At 38.3% G+C, this 16,317-nt stretch overlaps 1 protein-coding gene across 1 annotated transcript in view; it reads left to right on the top strand.

Annotated features, from left to right (window-relative positions):
- GRIN2A (glutamate ionotropic receptor NMDA type subunit 2A) overlaps window positions 1–16,317 on the top strand; it is a 295,359-nt gene that overhangs the window by 202,956 nt on the left and 76,086 nt on the right. Inside the window, exons 5-9 of the mRNA XM_054040963.1 lie at window positions 4,706–4,911; window positions 8,521–8,689; window positions 8,816–8,969; window positions 11,462–11,587; window positions 14,164–14,393. Coding sequence (XP_053896938.1) covers window positions 4,706–4,911; window positions 8,521–8,689; window positions 8,816–8,969; window positions 11,462–11,587; window positions 14,164–14,393 — 885 coding nt within the window. The remainder of the gene's footprint in view (window positions 1–4,705; window positions 4,912–8,520; window positions 8,690–8,815; window positions 8,970–11,461; window positions 11,588–14,163; window positions 14,394–16,317) is intronic.

The raw sequence follows: 16,317 nt of genomic DNA, 5'->3' as shown, positions 1-16,317 counted from the left end.
CAGCATTATTGATTTGAGTCCCTTTGCATCCCAGGAAGACAGAAGCACAAACTGAATAGAAATTAGGCCAGGAAGAGCATGTGCTTAAGTGCTGCCCTGAATGGGAATGGATTTAAGCATGTGCTTTGCCTTAAATTATACTCTTTGGTGGTGACGACAGTCTTTTATATCTTTGTTTGTACAACACTTAGCACAGTGGATCCCTGCTGGAGCCATTGGACACTACTACAATAAAATTTAATAGTATGTGGGATGGGTCTCTACAAAATTAAATATAAGTAATTTATGGCTTGAAAAACAGGAGAAATAAATGTTTCTAAGAGTAGTATTAACTTCTACTGCACACTCTGATCCCCATCTGTAAGGTCACAGAATGACCCATGGTAGCACAGCTGAGCCAATGATTCTGCTCATGTTGGGAATGGGTCCCTTGAATTTTCTGAAGATCCTCTTCCTGCAGAATTTTCAGGCCAGGTACCTGATTCTCCACTCGAGTCAATTGAGAAAAGCTTCACTTAAGTCACTGGAGAGAAAATGGTGTAAAGCCAGGATGACAACAGGCCAGTTCTCCAAAAGGTGCATCCCAGTAGTTTTGGGGGGATTGAATGTTGTGGGTTTTGTGTTGGACATCTGCAGTGTCTGTAGCTGGGGAAATTGAATGTAAGACTGAATGTGCGTAATTCATACAACACTGATACTTCACTAACTATCAGATTGTGATCTCTATCCCTCAAATGATCAGTTTTCAATTCAAATTGAAATTCAATGCTCTTTGCTCCTTGAACTATTAATTTAATTTTTAAAGGTGACAAAACAACAATAGTATTTATTCTTTTAATTTCTAAAAATGTAGAAGCATCACCAACCCCTACTTTGCTTTCATGAATCTGGCCTAACAGATTGTACTGTTAATTCCAACCTGTTTTTTAGAGAAACAAATGTTTGTCAGATTCGTGATTATGTTATTAAATGGTTTTCGCTAAATTAGTCAGAAATTGGGAAAAATTCCTAGGATGCATGTTAAGTGGCTTGATAGCTTATTTGTATTTTTCATTATCATAGGGCTCAGGTAAACTGTGCAATTATATTTGAAGATACAAAGCAGTTATAAACATTCTGAAGAGAGAATGCTATAAAAAGAGTTCACAATGTATTGAAGTAATATGTAGAAATACTTGATGTTTGGATAGCAGAAAGAGCCAAGATTGGTTGACCAGAGACAGATATTGAGCCTGATTTTAATCTCTATTACTCTATTTCAAATCACGACTTAACCCCACTGAAGTCACTTAAGTGTAAAATTTATGCAAGATTGATCAGGATTGGGGCTATTACCTTAGGAATGTGTGTAATTTTAAAAAATGTAACGAGGACAAATTTTTAAAACCAAATTTAAATTTAAAATTTGGCTTGAGTCTTCAAAATAGGCCAGAAATGATAGAATACATTATTTATTGTAAAGTTAGAGGCTTTGCTTGCTTGTTAAGCTTTTAAGGCTATTGCACTTCTAAATAAAACAAGTTAGAATGCATTATTTGTAACGAGAAGTAAAACATGCACAATTGGAATTTGTTCTTGCCAAATATGACAAAATGACCTGGCCATTTTTACAGGTCAAACAGAAAAAAGTGAGATGGTTAGTGCTTTACTTCAGTCAGCTCTAACAATGTTTTAATAAATGACTCTGCACTTTTGAGAACAGTAAGAATATGAGAACATAAGAACAGCCATGCTGGGTCAGACCAATGGTCCATCTAGCCCTGTATCCTGTCTCTGACAGTGCCCAGTGCCAATGCTTCAGGGGGAATGAACAGAACAATTTCAAGTGATCCATCCCCTGTCATCCAATCCCAGCTTCTGGCAATCCGAGGCCAGAGCATGGGGTTGCGTCCCTGACCATTTTGGCCAATGATGGAGCTATCCTCCATGAATTTATCTAATTCTTTTTTTAGCCCAATTAAACTTTGGGCATTCACAGCATTTCCTGGCAATGAGTTTCAGAGGTTGACTGTGTGTTGTGCAAAAAGTATTTTCTTTTGTTTGTTTTAAATCTGCTGCCTATTAATTTCATCAGGTGACCCTCCCCCCCAGCTTTTGTGTCACATGAAGAGGTAAACAACTCTTTCCTATTTGCTTTCTCCATTCCATTCATGATTTTATAGACCTTTGTTATTCCCCCTTAGTAATCTCTTTTCTAAGATGAACAATATGTCCTCTTAATCTCCCCTCATATGGAAGCTGTTCCATACCCCTAATATTTTTTGTTGTGCTTCTCTGTACCTTTTCCAATTATAGTATATCTTTTTTTGAGATGAGGTGACCAGAACTGTATGCAGTATTCAAGGTGTGGACATACCATGGATATATTTAATGGCTTTATATTTTCTGTCTTATTATTTATCTCTTTCCTAATGGTTCCTAACATTTTGTTAGCTTTTATGACTGCCGCTGCACATTGAGTAGATGTTTTCAGAGAACTTTCCACAATGCTTTCCAGATCCTTCTTGAGTGGGAACAGCTAATTTAGACCCCATCATTTTATCTGTATAGTTGTGATTATGTTTTCCAATGGGCATTACTTTGCGCTTATCAACATTGAATTTCATCTGTCATTTTGTTGGCAAGTTTAGTAAGATCCCTTTGTAACTTTTTGCAGTCAACTTTGGACTTAACTACCTTGAGTAATTCTGTATTGTCTGCAAATTTTGCCACCGCACTGTCACCCCTTTTTCCATATCATTTACGAATATGTTGAATAGCACAGGTCAAGTACAGATCATTGAGGGACCCTGCTATTTACTTCTCTCCACTGTGAAAACTGACCAGGTACTTATCTGTGATCGCTTTTATCCCATGACTGCTTATTTTGCTTAAGAGCCTTTGATGTTGGCTCCTTGTCAAAAGCTTTCTGACAGTTCAAGTACATAATATCAACTGGATCACTCTTGTCCACATGTTTGTTGACTTCCTCAAAGAATTCTAATAGATTGGAGAGGCATGATTTCCATTTACAAAAACCATGTTGATTATTCCCCGACATATTATTTTCATCTATGTGTCTGATAATTCTGTTCTTTACTACAGTTTCAACCATTTTGCCTGGTTCTGAAGTTAGATTTACTGGTTGGTAATTGTCAGGATTAGCTCTGTAGCCTTTTTAAAAATAAGCATTATGTTAGCAGTCATCTGGTACAGAAGCTAACTGCTAGTAGTGCTGCAATTTCATTTCTGAGTTCCTTCAGAACTCTTGGTTGAATATCATCTGGTCCTGGTGACTTATTACTGTTTGACATATCAATTTGGACACCTTAATCTTGGACAGTTCCTCAGATTGTCACCTAAAAGGAATGTCTCAGGTGTGGGGATCTCCCTCACATTGCCTGCAATGAAGACCGATGCGAAGAATTCATTTAGCTTCTCTGCAAGGGTCTTATCTTCCTTGAATGCTCCTTTAGCACCTCAATTGTCCAGGGGCCCCACTGCCTATTTGGCAGGCTTCCCGCTTCTGATATATTTAAAAAAAATTCTGTTAGTTTTTGTGTCCTTAGCTACTTGCTCTTTGAATTTTTGGGGGAGGGGAGGGGCTACACTATTATACTTTTATACTTTACTTGCCAGAATTTATGCTCCTTTCTATTTTCCTTACTAGGATTTGACTTCCAATTTTTCGAGGATGTCTTCTTGCTTCTAACCTCCTCTTTACTCTCTTTAACCATGGCGGCATTTCTAAGTCCTCTTACAGGGGTTTTTTTGGGGGTGGGGGTGGGGGGGAAGGAAACAATACATTTAGTTTTAGCCTCTATTATGGTGGTTTTAATAGTCTGCAAGCAGCTTGCAAGCATTTCATCCTTGTGACTGTTCCTTTTAACTAGCATCCTCGTTTTTGTGTAGTTTCCCTTTTTGAAGTTAAATGCTACTGTGGTGGGCTTCTTAGGCATTTTTTCCCCTACAAGGATGTTAAATTTAATTATATTATGTTTGTTACAGAGTGGCTCATTTATATTCACCTATTATACAAGAATAACATTCTGATGAATTGATAATCAGTCCACACTTGTAATACCCAGAGAATGCCACTGCAAAGATTTCCAGATTGAAACCTGTCTGCTGGTTGTGAAGTTTCATTAATACAACTCTCTATTGTATTAGTGTTAATTTGTTACCTAGAAGGTGGCATTCTTAATAAAAATGCCAAGCTTTGAGGTGTGTATGTTGCTAAAGAATGCCTAAAGGAGAGAGGTGTTGGTAAGTATTGTTTTGTTTCAGAGAATTATGCCAATAACACTCTATAAAATTGACATACATACATTTTGTTCCTAGATAGGAAACTCTTTGGAGCAGGGACAATTGCATGCGTTTTAGATAGCACTGCTGGGGGTACCCGTTGCTGCTGTAGTGCAAATATAAAATATTATTTTCAAAATGTTAACCATGTTATAGCCAAGGATTAAATAACAATCAATGTTGTCACTGAGACTAGCAGACCTTTACCTACATTTTTCCTCTTAAAAATTATATATCCTCAGTTGACTTGACCCTACTGGTTTTTCTCTCTTAGTGTGTCAGCTGAATATTTCTAAACCAATTCTGATGGAAAATTAAGACTCTCTTTCCAATATAGTTTGTGGAAACTATGTACCAGTCCCCTAAAAGCGACAGCCCCCAGCAAGCAGATGTCAGCAGTGTGTGTCTCTCCATGTTTCAGGTGGGAAAATGGGAGAACAAGACTCTGAGCCTGACGTATTCCGTATGGCCAAGATTTAGTTCTTTCGCAGACAGTGACCCTGATGACAACCACTTGAGTATTGTTACCCTGGAGGAGGCCCCCTTTGTCATCGTTGAGGATATGGATCCTTTGACAGAAACTTGTGTAAAAAACACTGTGCCATGCCGTAAATTTGTCAAAATTAAGTAAGTACTAACTTTTCTTGGGAAATATCTTTGTTTTCAAATACACCTGATCTTTAGCTTCTTCTTTTTCTTCCCATCAATTCTCTCCTTTATTTCTTTTATTTTGCATTTTTTAAATATATTTCAATTTTCTCAATGTTTCTTTTTTCGTTCCTTCTGCATTTCTTTGTTTTGTCCCACTATTCATGTCTTTGTACAAGTTTTTCCTTTTTGTGATATGGACTGTTACACACTTTAGCTTCTGATTAATGTTATGTAAATCATATTAAATCAATGACTCGATAATAAATTCACAGCAAATTCTCAATCATGAAGACTTAGTTGTTGAGTCTTATGGAAATAGATTACACTACTGGGGAAAAGGTTATAATTTAACAGAAGCTTTTAAAACTGATTTAAGAATGTCCAGCCATTTTGAAATGTTACTGATTTGATGAATCCTCTGACAGTGGCAGATACTGAAAAGATGTATTTTTTTGTATAATATTCTGTAAAGAAAGCTCTGTGACACAGAATGCCAGTGTGTTGTACTTATCAGTGTGTCATACTTACCAGGCTCTATTCCCGCCTCTGCCTCTGATTTTCTTTGCAATATTGGACCTGTCACCGAGGCTGAACCAGTGCCCATAGAAGTCAAGTGGGAATAAAAATCTCATTGATTTCAATAGGTGTTGAATCAGGCCCTTAGCCATGCTGTGCCTCTGTCTACACAGCTGCAAAATGAGTGTAATAATAATGGCATTTACCTGCCTCACTGGGATGTTATGAGGTTCAACAATGTTTGGAGATACTGGGAGGAATGGTGGTTTATAAGGATCCATCCAGAGCCTCTTGAAATCAAAGAAAGTATTTTGATCGATTTTAGGAAGCTTTGATCAGGCTCTAAACTTCTTGTTGTTGTTATTATATATTCCTACAAAACCCTTAGTGTTACCATGGTGTCACATGGTCAATTTACAGCTAGGTGTCCTAGCCACTCTGGGGATTAGCTCCTTCCAGGTCTGAAGCCCCCTTCTGTTGCTCCTTGCACACCCAATCTACTGCTCTCTCTCTCTCTCTCTCCAGCTGCTCCTTCTTTGTGACTTGACCCTCCACCCAGGCCACTATATATGTTTCCCCCTTCCAGGGTATCAAAATCTTTCCTTGCTAGCAGTCTCTGGCAGTCTTCCCATTCAGTACCCCACAGTGCCACTTCCGCAGTGGCTGGCAGGGGAACCTGGGCCCACCCTCTACTCCAGGTTCCAGTTCAGGGACCCTCTAATCAAGAAGCTAAGATCTGTTCCCTCCTTGACCTTAACACCTTTTCCCTCAGCTCTTTCCTTACCTCCTGGTTTCCCCAGGTTTTCCAGCTTCACAGCTCCTTTCTCCTAGAGAGTAACTGTAGCTGCAAAAACACCTCCCTTCTCCCAGGTAGTGACTGCAGTCTGCTTCCCTGCAGCTCCCTCCGCTATCAGTTTCCTGGCTTTATAAACTCAGCCCAGTTCCTTCCTACTCAGCTGGGCTCCCTCATTCAGGCAGGGGATTACTTATCCCACCACTTTTCAAGGGGCGGCACTCCGGCTCTTGGAGGGCGGCACTTTTCAAGGGGCGGCACTCAGGCCTTTTATTTATTTGTTTGTTTATTTGCTTCGGCAGTGGCACTCCGGCCCCTTTTGGTTTTTTTGCTTGGGGCAGCAAAAAACCTGGAACCAGTCCTGCCCTCATCTGTGGCCTGTTTGGTTACCTGGCTTCCTTCTTAGCTTACATTAACCCTTTCAGGGCAAGTGTGGGGTGCCTATCAGACATGGCCTATCAGAACACTCACATTTTTGTAAATTGCTATGGTCACGAAATGTGCATTGAAGTAAAATAGAAGAGCAAAATTCTCCTCTTAAATCCACATGGCTGATCTGAGTTTCACTATTCTGCTTGCTCTTCATGCACAGAACTCTGCTTGATGCTGGTGGGAATTCTGTATACTTCTAGGGGGCAAAATACAGGGGCCCAGAGCCACCTTTGGAACTGCAAGGAGATTTTTCTCCTCACTTTCAGATTAAAACGGATTGTAATGATTTAATATAACTCTCATGTGGGAGAATTACATAACTGAAGGCATAAGTGTGTCTCTCTCTCCTGTTGGAGCTATTGTACTTTTGTCTAAATAATTAAATATTCATTGGGCAAGGGAGAAGGGCTGGCTCTGTGGCCTGGTGGTTAAGGCATGTGGTGACATGAACCTGTGAGTGCCTTCACAAACAGGTTATTTGCTATTCTGGCTGCTCTCTCTCTCTCTCTCTCTCTGTCTCACTCACTCACACACTCCCACCCGCCCACCCCTGGACATGAGAAATCTTTCCAATGAAAGTTTCATTGAAACGAATTTCCATGAAAACTTTTGGTTTTGACTAATTGACATTTTCTGAGGAGAAAATTAATTGAAAATTTCCCATCCAGCTCTAGTCAAGACCATACAAACCTCCCTACATAGGAGGACAGTATATTCCAGTGGTAAGGTTAATGGAATGGGAGTTATGAGGCCTATGTTGTATTGCAGGGTCTGCTGTTGAACTTCTATATAACCTTGGGAAAGCTACTTCAGTTCTATATTTCAGTTTCCCCATCTGATTGGGCTAATAATACTTGCATCCTTTTAAGTAGTGTGACATTTATGTGTGAGAAGGTCTCTATAAGAACTAGGTTTTATTTATTATTATATGTTTGAAACGAGCCTTGTACTAGAGACATGTTTTTGATGTATGTAACACTTATTTATAAGGCTCAGTTCAATCCTGCTGAGTCTTTTAAAAATAAGAATTTTATTGGCAAGACCTGCTAACACCATATAAAATGTCATATGTGCACTATTATTTCTAAATTGATCCAAGACAACAATGGTCCTTGTCAATTGCTTCGTAGCATGGCAAAATGTTTATTTAAGCCTCTTTTGCTCATTATCTGACCAATTTAGCCTCAATATAAATTCCACCACCACTTCCATTGAAGTCATCCAGTACTGAATTAGCTCAGTATGTTAAGTCTCCTTTTCTTCCGAGTGCTATTTCAAGTACATCAGTAGTTTTAAATTGGATCCAGTGCTACCTTCAACTATATGGGTAGCCATCCCCCTCTTGTAAAACTAGTTACAGGAATTTGTAGCTGGCTTACAAGATACATGGCAGAAGTGTGATACCAAACAATCCAATCTATTGCTAATCAAAGCTATCTGTGGTATTTATAAAGTACTGTCACCATCCTATGTAAATGCTGAACAAATTTATGAAGAAGCAACACATTGGAAGGCAGAATTTTACCCCACTGTCTATGTCTCACTTTTATACAGACTCTCCCCGACTTACACAAGCGTTCCGTCCCAGAACGCCTTGCATAACTTGAATTTTACGTAAGTGGAAAACGTATACCCAACCATTACGCAAAAAAATGAAAACAAAAAACTATTTCTAGCTTACGGAACTTTTTCTGTAAATGCGGATTTGCATAAGTCGGGTTTGCGTAACCCGGGGGGCGTCTGTATTCCACTTGACTTCTGATAAATACAGTAAAACTTGCTAGTATGTAGCCTCTTCTGTTTTTCATAAATGAACTGGTTGGTTCTTTCTCTCATGTTAACAGCAACTCAACTAATGAAGGAACTAACATAAAGAAATGTTGCAAGGGATTCTGCATTGACATCCTGAAGAAGTTATCTAGAACTGTGAAGTTCACGTATGACCTATATCTGGTGACCAATGGGAAGCATGGCAAAAAGGTCAATAATGTGTGGAATGGAATGATTGGTGAAGTAAGTTCTGTTAGGTAAAAGAACTCTTAAGTAAAACCTTGGCAAACAAGCGTTTTGAATTCATTTGGAGAAATATGGTATACCATATGTGGGTAACGTTGTTGGTTTCTTCTCTTTCTGGATCAGGTGGTCTATCAGAGAGCAGTTATGGCTGTTGGTTCTCTTACAATTAATGAAGAACGTTCAGAAGTGGTTGACTTCTCAGTGCCATTTGTTGAGACTGGGATAAGTGTCATGGTGTCAAGGAGCAATGGCACGGTGTCTCCATCTGCATTTCTAGGTATTTTTTTTTCTCCTTCCAGATCATTTTAATTGCATTTCCATAGACTTTGAGAGCTTTTGCTATACATCACAAAGAATCTGATTGTATTGTTCTTCATTATTTGCTATATTATATTTCCAAGTTCTAGTGTCTTTTACAAATGTTAGCTCACATCTCACCCAAAACACATATCTTACCAATAGTCGTACAAACTAGATCTTACAAGTATTTAGTGAAAATCTACACTGATTGCACTTAAAAAGTTCCTGTTGTTTAGAACATTCCTACCTTTTTCAGACCTCTTTTAGACCTCTTTTAAACCTCTCTTAGATTTAAACATGAGAATCAGCACTATCCCTCCTAATGGAAAGCTCTTTCTTTGTAAGCATGACTACTGTAGGTAAGTTACATCCACCACAGTATTTCTTTTGCTGGTTTTATCTTTGATGAAATTCAAGTTTGTTTCTTCCCTTTCAATAGCCCATGTTCTTCTTTCCAAACAAATTATACACTTGGTGGTATCATTTAACACACACAGAATTTTTTTCTAATATATTTTCCCACCAGCCTGTAACTTTTGCTGAGGCTGCTTTATTATTAGCTGCTCACCTGGGGGGCTCCCCTGCTATCCACATGACTGGGTTGGACCCGTTATAATGTAACTATATGTGAGGTGAAGATCCACTTAGTTATTTATTCTATATTTGTTGTTCAATGCTGCTTTTTGCTCTTTTTAGTTTGCTTCTGTTTATTTTTTAATCCTACACCTCATCGCCAGACTGTTTATATTATTTAAGAACATTCTGCTTAAACTATTGTTTATAGCCCAGCTTAGCTGCATTGTCCTGTTTTGCCCTTTGCCTTATTTCTATTTTAACTAGTTTAATTTGAGGTGTAGTGTTGCTGACAGTCTTGGATGTTTTCTGTCTAATATTTATTTCTGATCAGAAACATTCTAAGACGTTTCAGTACCTCTAAGAGAACTTCTCTAATATTGTACCACATCTCCTTTGAGCTGTATTTCGAATTGTATCTTAATAGGTTCTCCCAAATTAAAACTTATTCAGCCTATGTCTTTTTTTTTTTCTTAAAGCAACATCTAAAATTATCTGTGGGTTCTGAGTACTCCTTTGCCTTTAAAAACACATCCTAATCCCCTTTAATTTTTACAGGTTTCAGAGTAGCAGCCGTGTTAGTCTGTATCCGCAAAAAGAAGAACAGGAGTACTTGTGGCACCTTAGAGACTAACAAATTTATTAGAGCATAAGCTTTCGTGGACTACAGCCTGTAGTTAAATTTGTTAAATTTGTTAAATTTGTTAGTCTCTAAGGTGCCACAAGTACTCCTGTTCTTCTTTTTAATTTTTACGTAGCTCTTATGCCAATTAATATGTGAATAAATAACACAATATTTGTTATAAACACAATCTGGGTTTCTTAAAAGGGCTCCCCTTATGTCTGTCTACTTCCAAACTGACCTGGAAGTCTCCAATACCCCTTAAGAAACTCTTGTTCTTTTGCATACTTGCTACACTATTCCAGCAAAAATATTCTCATTACAGATGGGTATGATCCATTTTATTTAAATAAATAAATCTCAGTCCATCACTCCCTCTTTAAATAATCTCTGAAAACATGTAATTCAGATTTAGTAAAATTATTGCTACGCTTACTAAGAAGCTAGTCAAAAACGACTACTACTTACCGTAAGAAACCTGTTCCGGAGATTAAAAACATAACTTGCGAAAGGACATCTTTGCATGGTGGAAACATGTAGAGATGCGTGCTCAATGGAAGAAGAGGAAAAAGTAAAATAAAAAGCTCTCTTCACTGTACTACCCTCAAAAGAGTTGAAGGTAGTCTTCATATTGTAATAATTATGGGTATAAACTGGTTCTCCAGGCAGTAAATCCTTCCCTTTTCTGAGCATGGTAAAAGTTTTCCTTAAAACTTCAAAGTTGTCTGTAAAGTCAGAGATTTACCATTTTTCCTGCCACTTTGGCTTAGATAAAATAAGTCTGAGAGAGAGAGTTGGATTTGTACATCAGCCCTGATTCAACTGAATCAGGACCTTAATGGTCATGTTTATATAGGCACATATAACTGAATATATAAAAAAAATTACAAGATACTTATATAATTGAAAACCAAATAAGCAGTGGATATGTGATAAATCAAACTAAAATTTGCTAATTAATGTGAGTGCAGGTTTTGCCCAGTGAAATAGGGAAATGCAGCCTTCGTTCTTGAATTGCAACTCAAACTTAAGATGAATTATTATTTTTAATTGTATTTAGCCTATTTAGAAGCAGCAATCAAGGACAGGTTGCAGGTTTTCCCTCTTTCTTTCAATCTTCCAGTCAAACTGACCTCTCGTTACATATCATTACATAGCTAGTGTTTTGGTGGTAAAAGCTAATTTACAAAGAGTTGCTAGACATTAGAATTCTTGTTGTGCTGTGACTGGTTTAATGAACTGTGTTTCTGTTTCTCTTGTCTGTTTTGCTGCAGAGCCTTTTAGTGCTTCTGTCTGGGTGATGATGTTTGTGATGCTTCTCATTGTGTCCGCCATGGCTGTCTTTATATTTGAGTACTTTAGTCCTGTAGGATATAACAGGAACTTAGCAAAAGGGAAAGGTAAGCTTTACATTTTACAAAATCAAGGACTATGCAAAATTGCACACCTCCCTCCCCTCACTCCTCTCAGAACAAACAATAAAATTGAAGCACTATGAACAGCTCTACAACTACATTTACTTTTAACTAAAATGTTTTATCTGGTTGAGAGCTTGTGTTGTCATGTTTCACATTAATATATTGTAATAAAGAAGTTGGTGAATGAGTGATATTATGGGAAATCACACTGAAGTAATGTGGTGGTCAAGATACCCTAGTAGGCCTAGAGTATTGATATGGAAAATATTTGGAATTATTAATAAATGTGTATCTTAGCACATAAGAGTTTCATTCTAGTCGTCTTGCACTCCAAGCCCCCATTGACTCCTGGGAATTGACTGGGAATTCAAACTCACTGATTTAAACTACTGTGGTTTTCTGGTTAATTTTTAAAAAATTTGGGGATTAAACAGGATCTAATACAGTCCTTGTAGAAAAGATAGGATTCCCTTGCAATAGTTTCAGTTCTGAAAGGGGAAGTTTGGAAGGGCCACGTTCCTTACAATTGAGTGTGCACAGCTGTATGTTGGACTCGCTCCCTTATTTCCAAAAATATTTGATTATTTCAAAATATACCACTACATCAAATTATTATAGGGAATGTACTTTTCTCGATTAAACTATTTTAGTAGCATTTTTGCCCTAAGAATCAATATTTCTTATAAGCATTTATACTGTGCTGTGCATCTCACTTTGTTATTTACTTTCAGTGTAATAGGTTAATTTTTTTTAACTCGCTACATCACACATACTTTATTTTATAGCTAAACATCTTTCAACTTGGGGAATACCATGGACTCTTATATGCTGACAGTATATTCTAGTGTGTGTCATAGGTCTGTCAGGATGCTCAGATACTATGAAGATGGGTACTCATAAGAAGCTGAGAAAGTAGGTAGATTACCCACTTCTTTGGTAGATTCTAAATATTCATAGTAATAAACTTTTAGGAACAGATGACATTTTTCTTCTGGGTTTTTCTCAAAAGAATTTAGGATGTATTTTCTGAAGAGGTTCCCTATGAAAATCACAGGCAAAAGAAGCAGTTTAGGGGCACTATTTCCACTCTCTCCACCTAGCCACTTTTACCTAAGTCTTTGATGTCATGTAGTTTTCATAGTGTCATCTTTATAAAATATTAACAAACACTAATAGATTTAATAATCATCATCTATCTCAATATATTAAGTGTTATGAATGTTATTTGCAGAGGAAAAACCATATTGTATAACAATCATACATCTGCTGATGAGCAAGGATCTTCACTCTTGATGTAACATTAAAATAAAGCGGGCTTGACTTCCTCAGGTCCCAGTGACTTGAACGTGATTTTATGACTTTGAAAATCAGTCCATGTAAGATTAAACAGATGTCCCTATGTAATTATCTAAAACTCCTGGAGCTTTCTCAGTAGTATACATTCCTGGTTTCTAAGAACATTAAATACCATAGCTTATGAAGGCCAAATGATTTAATGTAGCATTTTTTGAGTATTAATCTATCAGAGAAGTAGCACGAGCCATAGGCCAGATCCTTCCATCTTCACTGAACCTCTGCGAGTCCTTCCATTGATTCCAATTACATGAGTCTTAGAACCATGAGGATATTTCTGTGGGATAGTCCTACTCACAGGAGCAAGGGTTGCAGGATCAGGCCCCATAGTAGTTCAGCTTCTAGTGACAAAAAGAACAATGATAAAAAACCTAAACTTCAGCTTTTATACCCCACTTCGCTTTTCTTGAATGGCTTATGCTTTTCTTATCTCCACTGTTCATAAAGTACATTTTATCCACACTATCAGCTCAGCTTATAATGGCCTGGTACTTTCATAAACCAGAAGTCAGTCCCAATTGCATATATTTATTGCACAGTATTCTCATAGTGCCACTGCAGTCAGGGAAGCAGTTCATCTTTTCAAAAGTCATTCTGTTTGAATGTAACATCAAAAGTTAACCTTATAGTAAAGGAAGAGTTCTGTTGAAATGAAAGTATAAATTAAGTGTATACCCATTGTGTGAGTAGGAGTTTATTGCTTTAGAATGTTTCTTTTACCTCCTATCTGTTTTTCTTTCAATATTTCTGCATATTGTTTAAGTGTTTAAAATGGTTGATAGTGAACCTTGCATTATACAGAAATTAATTCTTGTAAATCAGGCTTTAAAAAAGGCAAGTACTATTAATTATTACCATATTAGACCAACAGTATGGTAAATGCTGCGGCATAAGTTTATGTGAGAGAGAGATCCCCTTCCTTTGCATCTCATCCAAACCCAAACTTACAGTCCATTTTCATTTAAAAATTGATTTTGGGTAAACTCTACCTTGAAAAATGTTGGAATAATGTGGAAATAACTGCAATTACAGTATTCAGTACAGTGGTTAAAGAACTGAAATTATTCCATCAGGAATATAACGGGTTCATACTGAAAGGACTTAAACCACTTATTTGAGAGTATTTTGTTAATATATATTGTATTTTAACCTATTTGCACTGCAGTCAAGTAAAACTAAAATTATTGTGTTTTTTGCAATTGCAGCTCCCCACGGGCCATCCTTCACCATTGGAAAAGCAGTGTGGTTGCTCTGGGGCTTGGTGTTCAACAACTCTGTGCCTGTTCAAAACCCGAAAGGGACAACCAGCAAAATCATGGTGTCAGTTTGGGCCTTTTTTGCTGTCATTTTCCTGGCTAGCTACACTGCCAACCTGGCTGCATTTATGATTCAAGAGGAATTTGTTGACCAGGTGACTGGGCTAAGTGATAAAAAGGTACGTGTTCAAGCTCTGAAAAGAGACCCAATCTCCATTTTCCCATTCATTGTACTCAGTTAATCACAGATATGCTAGATGCCAAAAGTCCCTATCAAGATACAAACTTGCGACCTCTGCTTTCAATGAAACTATGTGGCTTCATATTAAACTTATTTCTTTATTTAAAAACCCAGGGTCCATATAATAAAAACATATAAATCTATTTTTATAGAGGCTTCATATTCTTTTTCTGAAGGAAAAATATGCAGTGAAATGAAGTCATGTGAAACTAAGTTGTGTGAGTCATTAAACCCATGTTCTTTGAGTAGATGCAGCTGTGTATTATTCCATATAGTCATGCATTTGCCCAGCACACTGAAGCCAGAGAATTTTGCCTATCAATACCTGTAGAGGCCATGCTCTCACTTGTGGTGCTAGGTTCTCCCTTTACTGTATAAGGGCAACACCACTCCAACCCCTCTTAGTTCCTTCTCACCGCCTGTGGCTAGAATCGGAGCTGACTGGTCTTTTCACCTCACATTTTGGTCTCCGCTTTCTCTGAGTTTTTTCTCTACATGATAGTTAAATAGTAGTACTGTAGGTTGAATAGTTTGCCCTGTGTGATACCCTCACCAGGGTTCAAGCATTGCCCATCATATGGGGGCCATCCCCAATGGTGATCACCACATGAGGTGCTTGTGTCTTGGTGAGGGACACATTAAGAAATGGTGCTCCATCTGTAAATAATTCAAAAAGAGGACTCAGGTGGCGGAGACTTATGGCTGAAGCAGCACCTTCTAGAGCAGGCTGTGACACCTGCTTCAAGCACCAAGCCCTCATCTGATCAGCAGTTGCCTTCAGAACTGGCAAGTGCTGCTGCTTCACATTCAGACTCTGCTGTTTCCCCCAAGAAGAGGAGGAATCATTCTCCTTTCTCTGAGGCAGCGAGGAAGGGGTCCCATAAGATTACTTGAGACCATTCCAGGGCTCAGAGAGACTCTTCCCCATCTTCAAAGGGGAGTGATAACCAGTACCATACTATCGGAAGTCAACATTGGTTCCAACTCATATAATCAAGTTCATTGACTCTGTAAACAAGTTCATAGACTCTACAAGTTTGAGATCAGCTCTGCTGTCTGACTAATTCCATCCAATTTGACATCTATGTCTGGAATTGCAGTATCAATCACAGCCCGAGTATGCCTGAAGTTGCTAGGCCATATGGATGCATGCACACAGGTAGTCCACTTAGCTAGACTTCATCTTCATCAAATATGGCTGAAGTCAGTCTATCAGCCAAATGGTCATCCCTTGGGAAGACTGGAATCCTCCACTGATTCTGGACTCCTTATGGTGATGGATGGTTCAGGGCAACATGTGCCAGCGCATTCCTTTCACTTGGTCCCTAGTGACCAGGACTATTGTCACTGATGCCTCCTTAATAGGTTGGGGAGCACATCTGGGGTCACAAAAAGTTCAATTACTGTGGTCAGAACGGGAAACATGTCTGCATATCAATGTCCTGGAGCTTTGTGTCATCTGCAATACCTGTCAGGCCTTTTGAGATCACATCAGGTACTCAGCAGTGCACATCTTCACTGACAATACCACTGTGATGTATTATGTGAACAGGGTGGGGATCACACTCCAGCATGCTGTGTCAAAAGGCAATTAGGCTTTAACATTAGACCTGTGACTAATCATTTACCTGGGATCCAGAATCACCTGGCAGATCACCTCTGCAGAAATTTCTCCCTGAATCACAAGTGGTTTCTGAAGCCCAACATCCTGCGGTCCCTCTTTGCAGTTTGGGGCCTTCTAACAATCTACCTGTTCACCACAAGAGACAGCAAGAAATGCCAGCTGATTTATTCCTGAAGGGATCTCAGTCTGGGCTCTGAGCTGGAAACCGTCACTTCTGTATGCACCCCTGTATGCTTTT

Source organism: Malaclemys terrapin, chromosome 10, assembly GCF_027887155.1.
Source record: "Malaclemys terrapin pileata isolate rMalTer1 chromosome 10, rMalTer1.hap1, whole genome shotgun sequence".
In the NCBI taxonomy this organism is placed as follows: domain Eukaryota; kingdom Metazoa; phylum Chordata; order Testudines; family Emydidae; genus Malaclemys; species Malaclemys terrapin.
This window is presented reverse-complemented; position numbering and strand designations above follow the sequence as displayed.